The sequence below is a fragment of the Magallana gigas genome, chromosome 1 (assembly GCF_963853765.1).
Source record: "Magallana gigas chromosome 1, xbMagGiga1.1, whole genome shotgun sequence".
In the NCBI taxonomy this organism is placed as follows: Eukaryota; Metazoa; Mollusca; class Bivalvia; order Ostreida; family Ostreidae; genus Magallana; species Magallana gigas.
This window is the reverse complement of record NC_088853.1, coordinates 66,581,473-66,597,687: the sequence shown is the minus strand read 5'-3', so window position 1 is coordinate 66,597,687 and position 16,215 is coordinate 66,581,473. Positions and strand designations below refer to the sequence as shown.

Genomic DNA, 16,215 nt, shown 5'->3' with positions numbered 1-16,215 from the left:
GTTTATTTCGATACAAAATACACAAAGACGTGTTACATTCCATCTTAATATATTTTTTTTTCATTTCGGGACAAAAACATCACTATATAAATCGAAACTTTTTTGACAACTATAAAAGTGTTACCTCGCTTTAATAATACATAAGTTCTTATAACATTGTTAAATATTTGACTAATTTAAAGCATCTGTGAACACTAACAATGATTTAGTATAGTTTTTTGTTATCTTTTAAAGGATGTAGCCGTTTATGCATTTTACAATTTAAGTATAGGATCTATTTTTTTGCGACATGCCCTTTTAATTTGAATTCGTTAGATTCTCTTGTTGATATTTCCCACTGAGCTAAACAAGATTAAAAGTAACTATGTTTTAAGCTTGAAAGTATTAAATTCTCCCCATTTTTGTGCGTTAATGCAAAGTGTGTTAATATAGACGATATTAATTCTCTTTGACTTGTATTTTGCGTTGATTTGACCAACAATAACGCCATTTCTTAAATAAAAGTGTGTATTTTTTCAAAGTTGTTTCAATGCCATATATATACTTTTTAGCACGCAAAATTATCCCAGCTCAGTATATATCCTATACGATATGTTCGTTAACTTTTGTTACATTACAATTTGACGAGTAAAAAAAATAAAGTTGAAACAGTTTAAAACATTTGCTTGTACATGGTGTCACTATATCTGACACAGAGAACTTTTTTATCAATATATCTGTATTATTTTCATAAATAAACTTTTGTTCCTTTATTACAAAGTTAAAAAATAAATAAGACCAGCTTACATTAATTAGATGTTTTTATGGAAATTTTAAATAAAAAATTCACAAATGGGTAAATATCAAATTAGGTTTTGAAATAAAATTCATTTTGAAAACAGTGGATACCTGATTCTTCTTTTTTTCTATAAGGGCTGTTTGATTTGAGAAAGAGCAGGAAACTGGGTATGCAAGATAAAATCCGAAAAAAAATTTAGTCTTTAGGAACTAAATATGTATACGGGTAAGACATTTAATGTGTTTTAGTCCTTACTTCGACATTGTATGTGACTCACATTTATTAATGATGCTCTTTGATACCCGTTTAGTGCAGGTTATGTTTTTGAAAAAATTCTTTATGTAACGTCATGTACTTCAGAAAAAGATTGCATAAAGTCACAAATGGTATTGTCTATGCTGTTCATTGTTCATGCTGTTACGCTGTTCATTAGGCACGAATTGAACTTTCGTTGTATTGTGTAATAATTCAATCCGGGCAGTAACGCGCTTTCTGGCTGGCTAAAAATTATTTTATATCGTATAAAGAATGTTGCCTACGTCAAAAACGTATCAATACGTCTGATGATACGTTTGAATTTTGTACAGATTTTGTACAATTTTACACCATTTTAAAGGTCAACTGACCGTTTTTATCTACAACGAAGAGTAAAAAATAGTAAATTATAAGCAATGAACTGAATATTTATTTGTTTTATACGATATCTAATGCTTCGCGGTTTATAAAGCGTAATCTGCTCCAAACCATTTTATATCGTATAAAACAAATAAATATTGAATTCATTCCATAAAAAATAATAGGACACGGATTAGAAAAAAAAATTGTCAGAAAATAACAAAAACATTGAATAAATATTGAGGCTGGTTGGTTAACAAATTAACTGACTTTAACTTTTAAATATTTCTGTTATTTCGTACAGAAAAATAGAAATATTCTGGTTTCAAAATTTTGACTTGTTAATAGGTTTTAACAAAGACAGAACACTTCGTCTCGAAAAGGTCAATAAAGCATAAAACTCCCACAGCTATTAAACTTGCTTGATTAATTGTAGAAATTTTGGGATGTTCAGTTGTTTAACAATATTTCTCCTATACTGATGTTGCATAATTCATGTTTAATTTCAAACACTTCATCCAGCCAACAATGAATATGAATTCCTACTACTAGTATATCAATAGAACTACCCACGGTATGGCAGAAATCGGATACTTCACAAGTCAGTGTATAAAACATCTGATTTGATTGGATGATTCATAAGTCTGTGTATAAAACATCTGATTAGATTTGATTATTTACAAGTCAGAGTATAAAACATCTGATTTCTCCAATTACACGCATTTTTTATGACTTGAATGAAGTTGTCTTATTTTGTTACTTTGTTCTTCTCTTTCTGCTTTAAAACGTAAAATAACAAATGATCCTAAAACGTTAAGATTTATTCTTCACAAAACATTCACATACGTAAAATAAATTAAAAGACACGAACGAGCACATTTCAAATCAACAAACAATGATTATCTTTTAAAAAAAAAAAATTTTGTTTCATAGAACAGAAGGAAAAATACATTTTGAAATAGCTTTATCTATGTTGTTGAGTATATTTTTTATTTTAAAAAGTTGGTCATCAAACTGAAGTGTTCTCAGATATGATTTACCATTGATTAAAAGGGTCTTGTAGCTCTTAAGAGTAATGATTACTATCAAAATACATTTTTTTATTGTATCAAAATAAAGGCAAGACATTTTTAATTGAAAAATTGTAGTATAATTCCCTCATGTTAGTATTAAAAAAGGTAAATGGTTGTACGACTTCAGTCCAGCTGAGTGAATTATGGGTAAAATTTCCAAAAGGTTTGTAGTTTGTTTCATTCCAGTGATTTCTAAAATGTAAAATAAATCAATAGATAGTAGTTAAATGAAATGAAAATATTTATTTTAAGGTAATTGATTGTAACTCAAATAGTAAAGCATACGCATACATACCATATTCATACTTTTTCAAGCAAACACGTCTGAAAAAAAGAATTGTCTTTTGTTCAATACATGACTCTGGTAAGGTAAATTCAGAGCAGTTCATAGAAGTTCTTAATTAACTGAGGTGCATATTTAAAATCCCTTTAATTTTCTTTGATTCATTTTTTTTTCTACAAAGCAGGTCACATACTAGTATTGTTTCTATGCCCTTTACAACAAATGTTAAATCTACACATTTTTAGGAAACTGAGTAATTCATTGTGTTGCATAAATCCTTATGAAAAGGTATTAATTGTAACAAATCATAAGATAAAAAAAAATTGGAAACATTAATCTGTTTTCATCTTTCGTGCTATCGCATGCTATATCGGACGGTATAAATCCCTTGTGTCGTATGTATGAATTCAGTCTAATTGGGTCAACAAGAATTTTGTTCTTAGGCGAGGACCTGTGTTACTAACCGCCGATTTCCCGTAATGCATTTCCACAGATGTAATAAATGGTAGATTTATGACCGGTTCGTGACACATTCCCCTATATCTTATTAATATTGATACACTCGATATTTATCAGTGTTGGAGATAAACAGGTTAATAAAAGAAAAAGAATGAACGCAATTTGGTCGAAGAAAATTGCTTTTATACTCAGGTATTCTAAATCGGGCACATTGATACTTTTTATTACCCCACAAATTTCACACTAAAACTGATCAGAATACTAATCGAACACAAATATATATAAAGAGTAGATCTAATGGCATTCTACTATGAGGTTTACCATGTGCAGTAACAAACTTCGATTTCGACACAGAGGTTAATACAAACACGTATGGAAATAAAAGAACCAGTTGGTTTTTTTTTTTCAAAATTATTTAGAAGATTTTTACTTACATGTGTTATCGGGGTCTGTAATAAAATGAAAACAAAATGATAAGAAATGTGTTAATCTAAATGTATTTCGATTGGTAATGCATACTTTTTTGGCTAATTCACACTAAAATGGTTTAAGGTGCAATACTGTGGTTTCATCAATATTCGTTGAATACCAATTTTCGTGGATTTCGTTGTTGAGTTGATCCATGAAATTAAATGTTCATTGAAATGCAATTTCTTTTAACATTTTGTATTGAAAGGGTCAATGGCCACGAATTTACGTATCCTTGAAACTGTGATTTTCACTTTATCCACGAAAATTGATACCCTTGAATATTAATGAAACCACAGTAGTTGTGATAAGAATTATGTGCGGATTAGTTGCCTTTACACACGCTAACAAAATCAAGGAGTTAAAAACAAGAACTTACCAAACATATGCATCGGGTAGCCTCCTAAACCTGACCCCCGCGAGCCGAAGCTTGACCCTCCAATCATGGGGTCTGTAATTCATAATGAATATCAAATTAACAAATATCATAAGTTTATTCAAATTAAAGTAATCAATTATGTTAGCTGCAAAAGACATAATATCTCATACTATAGAAATATGACATGGCTGCGACGGCGACATACCGAAATCGTTATGTCGCCCGATACTAAAGGCAGAGGGAAACATAACTTTTCGATGGTTGTCTGTTAACGAAGGACATGTATTTTGGTATTGTTACCGTAGAAAACATGTCATTTACGTTTTATAACTTTCTTTATAAAATGGTTTAAAAACGTATTTATTTTAAACACGAGTGGAATTTTTTGTTTATTTGCAGAATACAAATCAGTGCTTATCATTTTCAATAATAATGTTCATACACATAAACGTAAACGCTGTTGCTATTCATTATTTTGGCTGGCTGAAATTTCTTTACCAAGGTAAAAATTGTATTTTGTTTATTTTTGGGGATTTTGGGGAGTTTTATATTTTTATTTATTTTTTATTATTTATTTTTTTTTGGGGGGGGGGTATCACGTAATGGCGCTTTTGTTGATTAGAAACATTGTTTTAATCGATTTTTCTCATCAGTATATAAGTAAATAATGAAAAGTAATTGAACGAATTGTGGATATTGTTTTTGCATTTTCATTATCGCTAAACTGCTCATGTTTGTATAGTTGCTGGCTATTTTCCATAATCAAATGATTTTCATAATTATTATTCGCAAAGGTGAATAACAGTGTATTGTTGGCAATATATATATATATATGTTTCCGGTATATTATAATTGTTTCCAGAAAGGCAATTTAACTGTTTCTGGTAAAATATATCACTTTCCGGGAAGGCAATACAACTGTTTCTGGTATAAAATGTTTCTTTCCGAGAAGATAACAGAACTGTTTTTGGTGTCTTGCAGAAGTTTTCAAAGTATATGGATAGTTTCTTTTCTTTTATTTGATATATAACAAGAACATGTATTCAAAAATGTTACATATGTTGCACCACGTCATTTATTTAGGTCAGATACATGCAAAATATAGTAAAATTGATTTTCCTTTTTTGTATTTATTCACTTGTTTGATTGACATCTTTACGGTAGCTACGGTAGCTGTGGTACTGCAGAGCAATTTCAGATAGATTAATGACGTAGCGTTATCAATTAGCGTTACGTCATATCACATCAAACTATGCCAATTTGCTCTGAAAATTAAAGTACTGCGGCTACCGTAAAGAAGCGAATTGCATTAATCCATTATATTGTGTTCATCGTCAATTTTATTAATTTGTTAATATAATAAAATATAAACTTTTATATATAAACTACAAATATTAAATTTATCTTAAAGAAAAGGATACTTACATATATCTGGGGCGTCCCCTACAAAATGTAAAATATGTATTTCTTTAATCCTGTGCATATGTTATCAATGCAAAAAAGATTATTGTCTCTATAATAAAAAGGTTCAAAAAGGGAAGATTTAATTTTAAACGTACCTAAATCAAATGGATTGTCTACAATAAAAAAATGCATTTAGAATCATGTTATTTCAGTTTACATCGAAAAAAATATGATTTTATTTAAACGCGCGTACAGATAAAAGTCTAATTAAAACTCAATTAAACCTTACATGTGTCTGGACTGTCACCACCTATAATGAGCAAAACATTATAAAATGAGAAAAGGTTTATCATCACTTTTCAGACTATTGATATTATTTTTAAAGAAATTATTGCAAAAATCATTGCATGAAAATTAATAGAAAAGGATAAATATTGACTTTAGACTCTGTATTCTATTGACATGCAGGAAAATGTTTATAAATATAAAATGTATAGAAGAACATGTACATACCAAGCATTATGTAGCCACTTCCTCCGGAGGCTGTAAAACAAATAGAATAACATCTAAACTAAATGGTTTTTAAATAGTCTTGCGTAAAACATAATTTAAAATCATTGGTAAAAAAATGTCATTAAAAATTTGCAAAGTACTCACATCCCATACTGTTTCGGAGTCCAAAAGATGATCCACCAAAGTTGACTGTGTCTGCATCATATACTATATTTAGAAACGAGGACGAACAGGACAATGTTTAGTAAGTGACGTCACAGAGGCTGTTATTGCAAAGCGTGCGTTTGTTTTAAAGCAAGCCTTGGTGCATGACAACACAGAAAAAATTGTGCAGGTTAGTTTTTGATTAGTATGTAATGAGGTTATCAAAATATCTATAAAAAAAGATTTAAAGAATTATAATCTTTTTTTTCTTTTTTTTTTAAGCACCGTTTTCTAATTACTGTGTATTTGGTTATCTTGACGAGGAAATCTCAGAAGACTGAATTTGTTTTAACTTCTTTTCTTGCGATTCCTTTTGTTTGCCAAAGCAATATAGCATTCATAAAACCTTATGTCAAACTGGAAATATCTAGATTAGACTTAACTTTAAACTTAAAGAAAAAATTGGAAGAAAAAAAATTCATTGTCCAAGGTTAATCAATGTCACTGCTTTAGGATAAGCAATATCACAACTATTAACAGAAGTAGTTTGTTCAAAGGAGCTTACTTGATGACAAAGATCCAAAGCTGAACTGGGGACGTGTCCTCTGGGAGTAAATACGCCTTGCTAGAAGAAAAACATTGTTTGAATTAATATGAGGCTATATTCAAGAATTCAAATTAAGTCAGAAAGAAAAGTTTCCAAACTGTGTTTCAATAAGCTATTGATCAAATGCTTTTCCATAATAGCTCCTAATTGTTAAATATTTTCCATGAAAAATGCGATAAAATTATTAAACTTTCATGTTGAATACCGAAATCTGATTGGTTACGACGCAGTTTATTATCCGTTCTATTAACCTCAGCATTAGCAACACACTTAGCAATAGGTAACACAAATAACTGTTACATGCGCGTAAATTATGCGCGTACGATTCGCCATAGAATTGGAGTCTATTTCCTTCAATTAACAAAAATTATAATAAAAGCAGTTACGTTCTTTTTAAAAATTAAGACATTTAGTATAATTAAATGAATAGTGCCTGTTTGGGAGGGTAACGGTTGAAATTGACACCTTTCGAAAACCATTGTCAATGGTTTTCTCGGGTGTGTCTTTTTACCTGTTGACCTGCCAAACAGGCACTATTGATATAATGTTCTATATCTCTTGAGTTAAAATATACATACACTGGGATCTTGGCATCACCCGTAAAACTGCAACAGAAACAAAATATATCATATAAATAAAACATCGTCATCGTATTTTTATTGCGGCCTTTTTTGCGAAGTTATATCTAAAATTAGTTTTTAAACATGTTAACATTATTTTGTGCTAAATTTTTCTTTAAAAAACATTCACAGATAACGCTAAAAATGAAGTAAAACATATTTCTGATTGATATCGATAAAGGGGTGTTCCCTCTGTAAATCAATCATTGGTTATTCACACGTTGCGTAAAACGTGAATATGTCGATAGAATGTCAGATCTACATTTTCTGCAATAACCATGCCTCTTTCCCATGTACGAAGTTAAAGAGAACAATAATAGTCACTAACCAACTAGTTTATAGCAGTCAAAGGCGAGGGAACGGTGGACATAGATAAAATACAAACAGACATCCATAGCTCATTTCAGTACATTTTACGCTTTAAAAAAAGAGACAGTGCATTATGAAGACAGGCCTGAGAACGTTTTATGACTCCTTTTATTTACAAAAATGTTCTATTTTCATAAGTGGATACTTTGTTTTGTCTTTGATGACTCGAACCCGCGTCAACGTTTATGTCCAGGGAGAATACGTCACACAAAAAAATATCGATAAAAATGTATTTTTTTTCTTTCGTGGGTTATGTATTTTCTTCTTCAATGATCGCTACCTTCATAACCTGCATGGATCATCAAAAAATCATTTCATTACTTATTTTACACCTTTCTTTCAAAAATTTAATAAACTAATTATAAAAAGTAAGTAAAATAAATTCAGCCAAATCGTCTCTTAGTATGACATAATCATGCAGTCCGTGATCTTTCTTAGGTCGCTGTAAACGGGCGTGTAGATATCAGTCTGGCTGTTTCAATAGAGCTAGGAATTAACTATGAGTACCCGTAAGAATTAAAGGGAGCCATACTAGATAGATGTAGGTACAATGAAATGAAACAAAACATACAAGTACCAAATAAAATCAAGTGATACATTCATAAAAAGATATGTATCACACGGAAAATGAAAATATTTTTAAGTAATGATGAGAAAAAGACAAGCAAAAAATACATAATGTGGGTGTTCTATTTTTTAACTGCAATGGCGCCATCTTCAGGTTCCGCATGAATCAGTGAAGAAAGCATTTTATTGTTTTATTATTACCATCATCACATGTAAAAACATATATCATGATGTCAAAGGAAAAATATACCGAATAATTAATAAATGACATATATACTTCGCATACGTTCCTAGATCATGGTTTTGCTTTTCTCTAACGTCGCTTATGTTCTCGGATAACTGGAATCCACGTCATTCTTTTTTTTATTGTTACGTCCCCTGTTTCTTTATAATTCTTATATCACATATAGCAGGAAGCAAAAAAAAAAGATGGCCCCTGGCGGTGGTCAGTGTTTTTTGTGTGTTTATCTTCAAATACGTGTCATTTATGCCCCGTTCCCTTGTTTACAGTTATGTCTAACAGGAAACAGTTGTACGCATAATAATTACCCAGATGATATTACAAGTAGTTTATCATCAAGTTCCCATACGCTTGTTCATATACCGTATAATTTTAAGTATGTTTTATGATCTTGTTCCTCTTGTATTTTGAAAACAAAATATGTTTATATAAAAAATAACAATATTGAGATAACCACGAATTAACTAACTGGGAATTGTCTTACATTGGCGTTATATAATTTTTCCTATGAACAATAGTTTTGAAATAATAATTCTAACGGATTTGGGTTTTTTTATTTGGGTTTTCTTTTATAGTCGATGTGTTTAATACGAAGATTATAGTAATGTTCTACCATTTAGTTTTCTACGGGGACAATAAATATAGAATGCAAAAGATATACAATTGGTATAATGTTGGATTTTTAATGCCGATTTAGTCATTTTGCAGAATTAAATACGAAGACTTAGGAAATATCCTAACTTTTTTGACAACACAATGTTTTTGGCAAATGTTTATCAATCAAGCGATATTCCGTGGCATTCCGATAAAATATTTAATTTTTGAAGGTTTCCCTTTTGAAACCTTTTGAATGGAACAATTCTACTGAGATATGTTTATTCCTCTAATAGGTTTATACTATATTACACATACCAACTCATGAATTTGTCAAGGATTGGGGCACCTCTTTTGTGTATGTTCTACAGATGTCCTTAACTGCTACAATTAACATATGCACACCATGAAATAAGATGGTTTCGGAAAATGCTCATTTCTTACCTATAGAAGATGCCATTGCTGAAAAAAGATTTATAAAATATAAGTTATTAAAAGTTTTTGAATTAAAACAGACAGTAAATGAAAATATAAATTTGGAATACTACTGACAGTACAAATCTACTGATTTACGCATAAAGATTTAAAAAATGAAAGGGAATTATGTAGTTAAGATAATCTCCAAATCAGGTTTGTTGAAATAATTTGTATGAAGTATTTCTACAGGTTAATTGATAAAAAAAAAACCAGAAAAATACGTGATAACTTTATAACTCCTATTAATTCCGTCTTGCAAAAAAGGTAGAATGCATAAAAATGACATAAAAACTAACGAAAAGATGTCATATATGAATTTTATCAAAATGACGCGTTTGATAAAATTCTTAATGTAAAAATATATTTTTTGAAATCAATAAGGGTTTTGAATAAATAAGCTCAAATGTTTTAACTTACATACAACTTTAAAACAAAATTTATTTTTTTAATATTCATTTTTCATTTATTGAAATAAGTTGTCATAAAACTAATTTTATTAAAAGAGTTTATTTTTTTTAATATTCATTTTTTATTTATTAAAATAAGTTGTCATAAAACAAATTCTAATAGAGTTTATTTTTTTATATTCATTTTTCATTTATTAAAATAAGTTGTCATAAAAATTATTTTAAAAGAGTTCATTTTTTTAATATTCATTTTTCATTTATTGACATAAGTTATTAGAGTTAATTACCTGCAACTGTGCTCAGGATAAGTAGACGTACTAAGACCCCCATTCTGTCCGTAGATATGCTCCAGAAAGATGGAAAGAAAGACAAACAAACGACTCACACTTACTGCGGGGACTGGCTCACTTAGACACTTGCTTATTTATATGTGCCTTGAATAGGACCAATAACAGTTGCAGAAAATGCGCGCGCAATATTTATTCCTAATTCGCTGCCATTACCTACTAACATGGAGTTTTATAGATATGTTGATGGTTATTCTGCTTGTGAGATGTCAGATAATGGCTTCTAGACGCGTTGCGTAAAACTATGATAGTTGTTTTCAATAAAAGTAAACATCTACCAAATAAAGGTAGTTTTTAGCTTTAACTGTAGGTTCAATTCATATGACGTAAAATCCGTAAAATCGACGATATAGATCCAACAAGAGTTGATAAAGATACTTTATATTTATGTTATACATTTAATACTCATAATATATGTACGATGATCACTGTCCCTAAAATTCTTAAAAACTAAAAAAAGGTACTTAAGCAACCTCAAGAGAATAATTATTTGATAAAGTCTTTGATAGAATAACGCAATATTAGCATTGAAATATAAACAATTTACTTAATTTTGCTCAAAATACATCCAACCTCCTTTTTCTCCTCTAAACCCTGATAACTAAATCTTAATTCTACATTTTAACCTTTAAAGATCAAATACTCAATCTGTTCATAAAAGAAAATAAGATTAAATTAACTCAGGCAAGTGCTTAAAATGGCCTCCAAATATGAACTGCAACTGTACTGTACTAATCTAATAGGTTTACTTTCATATTGAATATTTAAATGCGTACAAAATTTTGGAAGATACAAATACACAAAGATATAGTTCATCTGTAAAGAAGATTCACTTAATTTTAAAATGTTTTTTTTGTCGCTATTTGGATGGGCTTAATTATCATTTGTTGTTGTATAAATAGGATATAGCATGTTCAACTATGTAAATCATCTTAATTATTTGAGATCCAGCTTACATCTCTTGTAGACTGCAGTGCTCAAGAGGAACAAAGCCAAATTTGTAAAGATAGGATACAGCATGTGGGGCCATGTAAATCATCTTGATGATTTGAGATCCAGCTTACATCTCTTGTAAACCGAAATGCTCAAGAGAAACGAAGCCCAATGGGCGTCACGTTGTCTACCCTTCCCTCGGTTGCAGCACGGTGACGCTAGGTTAGCGGTTTGCACTGCTCGTGTCTATATAAAACATTATATAAAACAACGTGCAGAGTATCTTTGCATGTCAAATCATGTCTCGTTGTCTAAGTCAATATGTCAAAAGGTTAGGCTAGTTTGGGCCAATATACAGAGTGACCGCGGAACTGCACTAAACAGTAGTTCAAACGCACCTGTTTTACCATGACTGCTTAGTTATAGTAATTACGTATGGCAATGAACATTGTCAGATGTTTTATTATTAAAATATGATAAGTATAGTTGTCCCATGAATAGAAATGTAAAATAGATTTAAAGATCAAATGTTTTCTTTCCGTAAAATTTAAAACCAAGCAGGGGTGAGAGTAGCGTAGGGTTTTACTCTGCGAATAAAATTTTCTAAATGAACAGATGTTTTGATTGCATTTTTATGATAATGTTTTTTTAAGCATGGTATGATGATTGAGTATAATTTTGTTTATCTCTACACTCAATACACATTTTCTCCTCGAAATTCAGTGTATTAATCAAGTATGTCTGTAAAAAAAAGAATAAGACACAATTTTTGCTTTACAAAAACAAATATATAGAGAATATGTCAATCGTCATTCTGCACAGTGTTGTTCCGACAAAGTCTATTTTTATATTCTTTTTATACAATCGGTCATATGCTGTATTGTATAGACCAATAAAACCACATGTGTACTGTCAAATATTTGTAGATGGTATACGTTGTTTATAGTGACCTGTCTAAGATAAACAGACGATAATATACTTTAAGGAGGCATAGAACTCCTTTAAATAATGACGTACTCCTTTTCAAAAAATAAAACCTTAACTCATTCTTAATGTCTTTATGCCTCCTTTGACCTTCCTTATTGAAAGCGTCGTTTAATGATTTGGGTTGTTGCACAACTGAACGAGTTGGGAATTCCCGTATTAGTCACATGGTGTAATTACTTTTAAAAATCTTAAGATTTTACAACTTTTTTTGGAATAAGGTGTATATGAATAATATAAAAGAAATTTTACTGGATAAGCATGTATCATTTTTGATTTTTCAGGTTTTCTGGCAGCATCCACGTATTCAAGCAATGATGCAGGTCTATGGAAACATTTTCCTCAATTCCTAAAATATCTAGCATAACAGAATACATCTCTGTATGCCTTTAGTAGCCTTGGAAGCAAGGCTCTTCCTTGCACAGACAGTAGCAGTTTCCTGAGCATAAATATCTTCCCTTTGGTCTCTACATCGCCGTGTTCGCGGTACTAGTAGAGGTCTCCCCCATAGTGTGTTAAACAGATATAAACTGCCAAATAAACTGTCCATAAATATGTTCATTCTGGAACATTTGTGTGAAGTTGCCGATAAAAAACCCACCTCCGCAATCTTTGCGTAAAATCAGCCACTGGATGGGGGGTGTTAAATACTGAATCTGTACTGTTATTGTCGTTATTGCTTTTTTGCTGTTGTTGTGTTGTAAAACTAACCACTGGATGGGAGGTGTTAAATAGTGGAACTGTACTGCTGTTGTCGTTGTTGTTGTTTTTGCTATTGTGTTGTAAAACTAGCCACTGGATAGGAGGTGTTAAATAGTCGAACTATACTGTTGTTGTTATCGTTGTTTTTGTTTTTGTCGTTGTTTTGTTGTTGTTGTAAAACTAGCCATTGGATGGGAGGTGTTAAGCAGTGGTACTGTAATGTTATTGCAGTTATTGCTGTTGTTGTTGTTTTTGTATAATTTCTCTTTCTGACATCATGTCATTAAAATGAGGTAATATTGTGTTTTGTGTTTAAGAACATGTTCCTTATCCTTTTATTATGATCATCTAACGTTAAGTTATGTCTAAACTATCAAAACAAATATCTCTAATGAAGATGGCTTAAATTTTATTTAGACGTATCGAAATCATTGCGTATTTTTCGAAAGATGTTCAGTTTTTCCACGTTTATTATGCTAAACGATGAGTTTTGCCATGTGATTTTATACTAAAATCTTATGTCATTCCTTGTATTTATCGTCATCATGCAACTGTTTTTGGAGTCTAGTATGAACTTTGAGTAAATGACGTTTAGAAAAAATACAACTTCCTTGATGCCGATTCTAACATATATTTTTACATTGTTGAGAAAATTTTCTCCAAAATATGACAAACATCTTGTTTAACTACACTAAAGACTAACGAAAGTATATCCTTAACAAAACTACACTAAAATACTGACAAAGGTACAACCTATAGTAAATCACATTAATAGCTATCATCAACCTAAACCTGAAATTTTGACATTGTAGTTATCTCGAAATTGCCTACAGTACTGATATGCTATGCCTTGGCAGCGTTTGTATGAGTAACACAATACGGTCAGTCTTTCTGTAATAATTCCTTTACAGTCTACTTCATGGCCAAATAAATCGCCCAAAATAGGGAAACATAATGTTGTAAAATCCATCGTCCTCTGTTCTACTCTTCCATATATTCTCTACATCCAAAGGTATACGAATGAATCATTTCATTGACTAATTAGTAATTGTTAATGATGACTGGGTCTAGGAGGATATGACTTGTCACCTGCAAGGCGTGATTGCGATAAAGGGATCTGTGTCAAATGAGGAATAATCTTGGTTGATATACTTAAGTAATTGATTGTATCGATATATTATTGTCACTTTGTCACGCCTAAAAAGCTCATTCTGTTTTGGGTTTTTTTTTATATTTCTGATTGTAATTACAACATCTACGCATACTTATCTGCAGAATTTAACTCCGTTTTAATAACCATATTAATACTGTTTTCCACTATGTACATTTCTTTGCGTTTCAAAAATATTATTTCTGGGGTTTTTTAAAAATATATTAACTTAAATTATGTAATGTTAGAAGTACTAAAATGATAAATGGCCGGAAATCATTATTCCGTGTTATTTATTTGATGTATGTGTTGGTATAACCAATAATACTTCATTTTACATTTATTTGTTTTATTATACCGACGTGAAGGAATGTGTATAATGGTGGAGCAACAAGCTACATAACTGAAACTTGAAATGAAGATACATAATATTTTATGGTCTACTAGATAAAAACGAAGACAAGCTACGGTTAACCACTTGTGTTGTTGCTATTGACTTCCGATCATTACATGATCGACACTTACTCTTCTATACCAGATAGCACATTGTGAATCATACGTTAAGAGTAAGATTTTATTCACCACATATTGACATGAATGCATTAATCTCTGCATCTGCTTTCTCATTTGATGTTTTTTCATTAGCATTACTATTTTCTGCATATAAAATTCTTGAGTGTCCAAAACAGACGGATTGTTTTTGAAATATAAGAAACATAAAATGAATTCCGGCCAGTTTTGGAAAAATAAATTTTTCTGGGTAAAAGAAACATTAAACCCTTTTTGGTTACTGTCGATATTAATAAATATTTCTGTTAACGATATGGTGGCTTTATTGTTCCGGGTATTGATTATTTATTGTTGTTGCTTACGATACTTAAGCAGCCTTTGTTAATATGCACATATAGAGATTAAGAACATTTGCTGCATATTCCTTTAACAGAATCTAAAAATCAGAGCGCTACATGATATAGATAAACAAGAAGGCGAGACATTTTTTGAATACTTGCAGATAACATTAAAGAGGCACACGGACGACTATTGCATTAGAAGCACACATACCGGTTGGGAAATGATTTGATTTATCTTATTGCCTATCAATATCAGTCATATCGTACATCACTCCCAAGCAGTGTGTCGTGCAATTTGCATCCCACATTTCGAACCTCCGTGCATCGACCGTGTGACCTTGGCTATGAATAGTAACAAGTCTCGTGTATGATGACTTAGCAACAAAACCATAGCGAGAGAAATCTACATGATTCTGTTATATGCGGTTTACTAACCGGTTTATGCCGGTATTTAATAAAAAATAAAAAAGAGAGAAAAACTGTCATTTTGATTTTACTCGCGTGCGTTTATTCCTAATGCTGTTTTTAACTCAGTTTTAACTTCAGTTGTAGCTTAAGATATTTTAATAGAAAACATAATAAAATTGCAAAATGCTATGGTGGTATTGAACATTTTAAAGTACAATTTACGCACGTATGGTAAACATTTAGACTTTCAAGACTATTTGAACGTAAATTTAGTATTAAAAAATGAATGGTCAAAAAATATTTGGGGTTCGCAATTTACATAGTTTGTTGCTAACCGCATAAAAGATTGGAATGGAAATAAAGAAATAATGAGTGAAATTGAAGTTACAGATATACTACAACAGCCCAACCCCCCTCCCCACGGATTAAGTTTTTGAAGATTTTGAAAAGTTGGCTTTTTTTTTGCTTGTCAAGATTTTTTGGATAAGTCTGCCCCCCCCCCCCCCTACACTTTCATAAACGATGCTACGTGCCTGATAAAAAAAAATAAGTTTGCATGCATTTTTCCTAATAAGTTTTGTTGAGTTCCTTTTTAATATATGAAGATTTTTCCAGGAGAACCCTAAATTGAAATGAAGAGGATAAACTCAGTAGGAAACAAAGAAATGCAATAGATAGTTTATTTTAAAATTAATGACGATATTTCCTAGAAAAAAATCTTTATAAAACACAAATAAAAGCAGAAAAAGAACATTTATATTTAACTGAGGTATTTTACATATACATGAGTATTACATACGTTTCCTAAAAGCATCCATTACAGCAATATCGCATATAGTCCA

At 30.6% G+C, this 16,215-nt stretch overlaps 1 protein-coding gene across 2 annotated transcripts; it reads right to left on the bottom strand.

The window, feature by feature from the left end:
- Nucleotides 1–2,196: 2,196 nt before the first annotated feature.
- Nucleotides 2,197–10,429, bottom strand: LOC105326720 (uncharacterized). Of its 2 annotated transcripts, none has more exons than XM_034462944.2 (13): nt 10,286–10,429; nt 9,559–9,576; nt 7,302–7,328; nt 6,682–6,741; nt 6,117–6,167; nt 5,973–6,002; nt 5,749–5,769; nt 5,615–5,632; nt 5,481–5,498; nt 4,056–4,127; nt 3,643–3,657; nt 2,762–2,790; nt 2,197–2,658 (listed from the first exon to the last, which is right to left on the bottom strand). In XM_034462944.2, exons 1-12 carry the CDS (start codon nt 10,326–10,328, stop codon nt 2,777–2,779), a joined length of 387 nt encoding a protein of 128 aa, XP_034318835.1. In that variant the 5' UTR covers nt 10,329–10,429; the 3' UTR covers nt 2,197–2,658; nt 2,762–2,776. The 2 variants fall into 2 exon arrangements, with proteins under 2 accessions (XP_034318835.1, XP_034318833.1); XM_034462942.2 differs by having other exon boundaries at nt 6,117–6,179; nt 10,286–10,425.
- Between the last annotated feature and the right edge of the window lie 5,786 nt (nt 10,430–16,215).

Coding starts and splice junctions, on each gene's coding strand:
- LOC105326720 (XM_034462942.2), bottom strand. CDS start 10,328: ATGGGGGTCTTAGTACGTCTACTTATCCTGAGCACAGTTGCAG. Junction 6,742..7,301: donor GGTGATGCCAAGATCCCAGT/GTATGTATATTT, acceptor TTTTTCTTCTAG/CAAGGCGTATTTACTCCCAG. Junction 6,180..6,681: donor CTTTGGATCTTTGTCATCAA/GTAAGCTCCTTT, acceptor TTCTAAATATAG/TATATGATGCAGACACAGTC.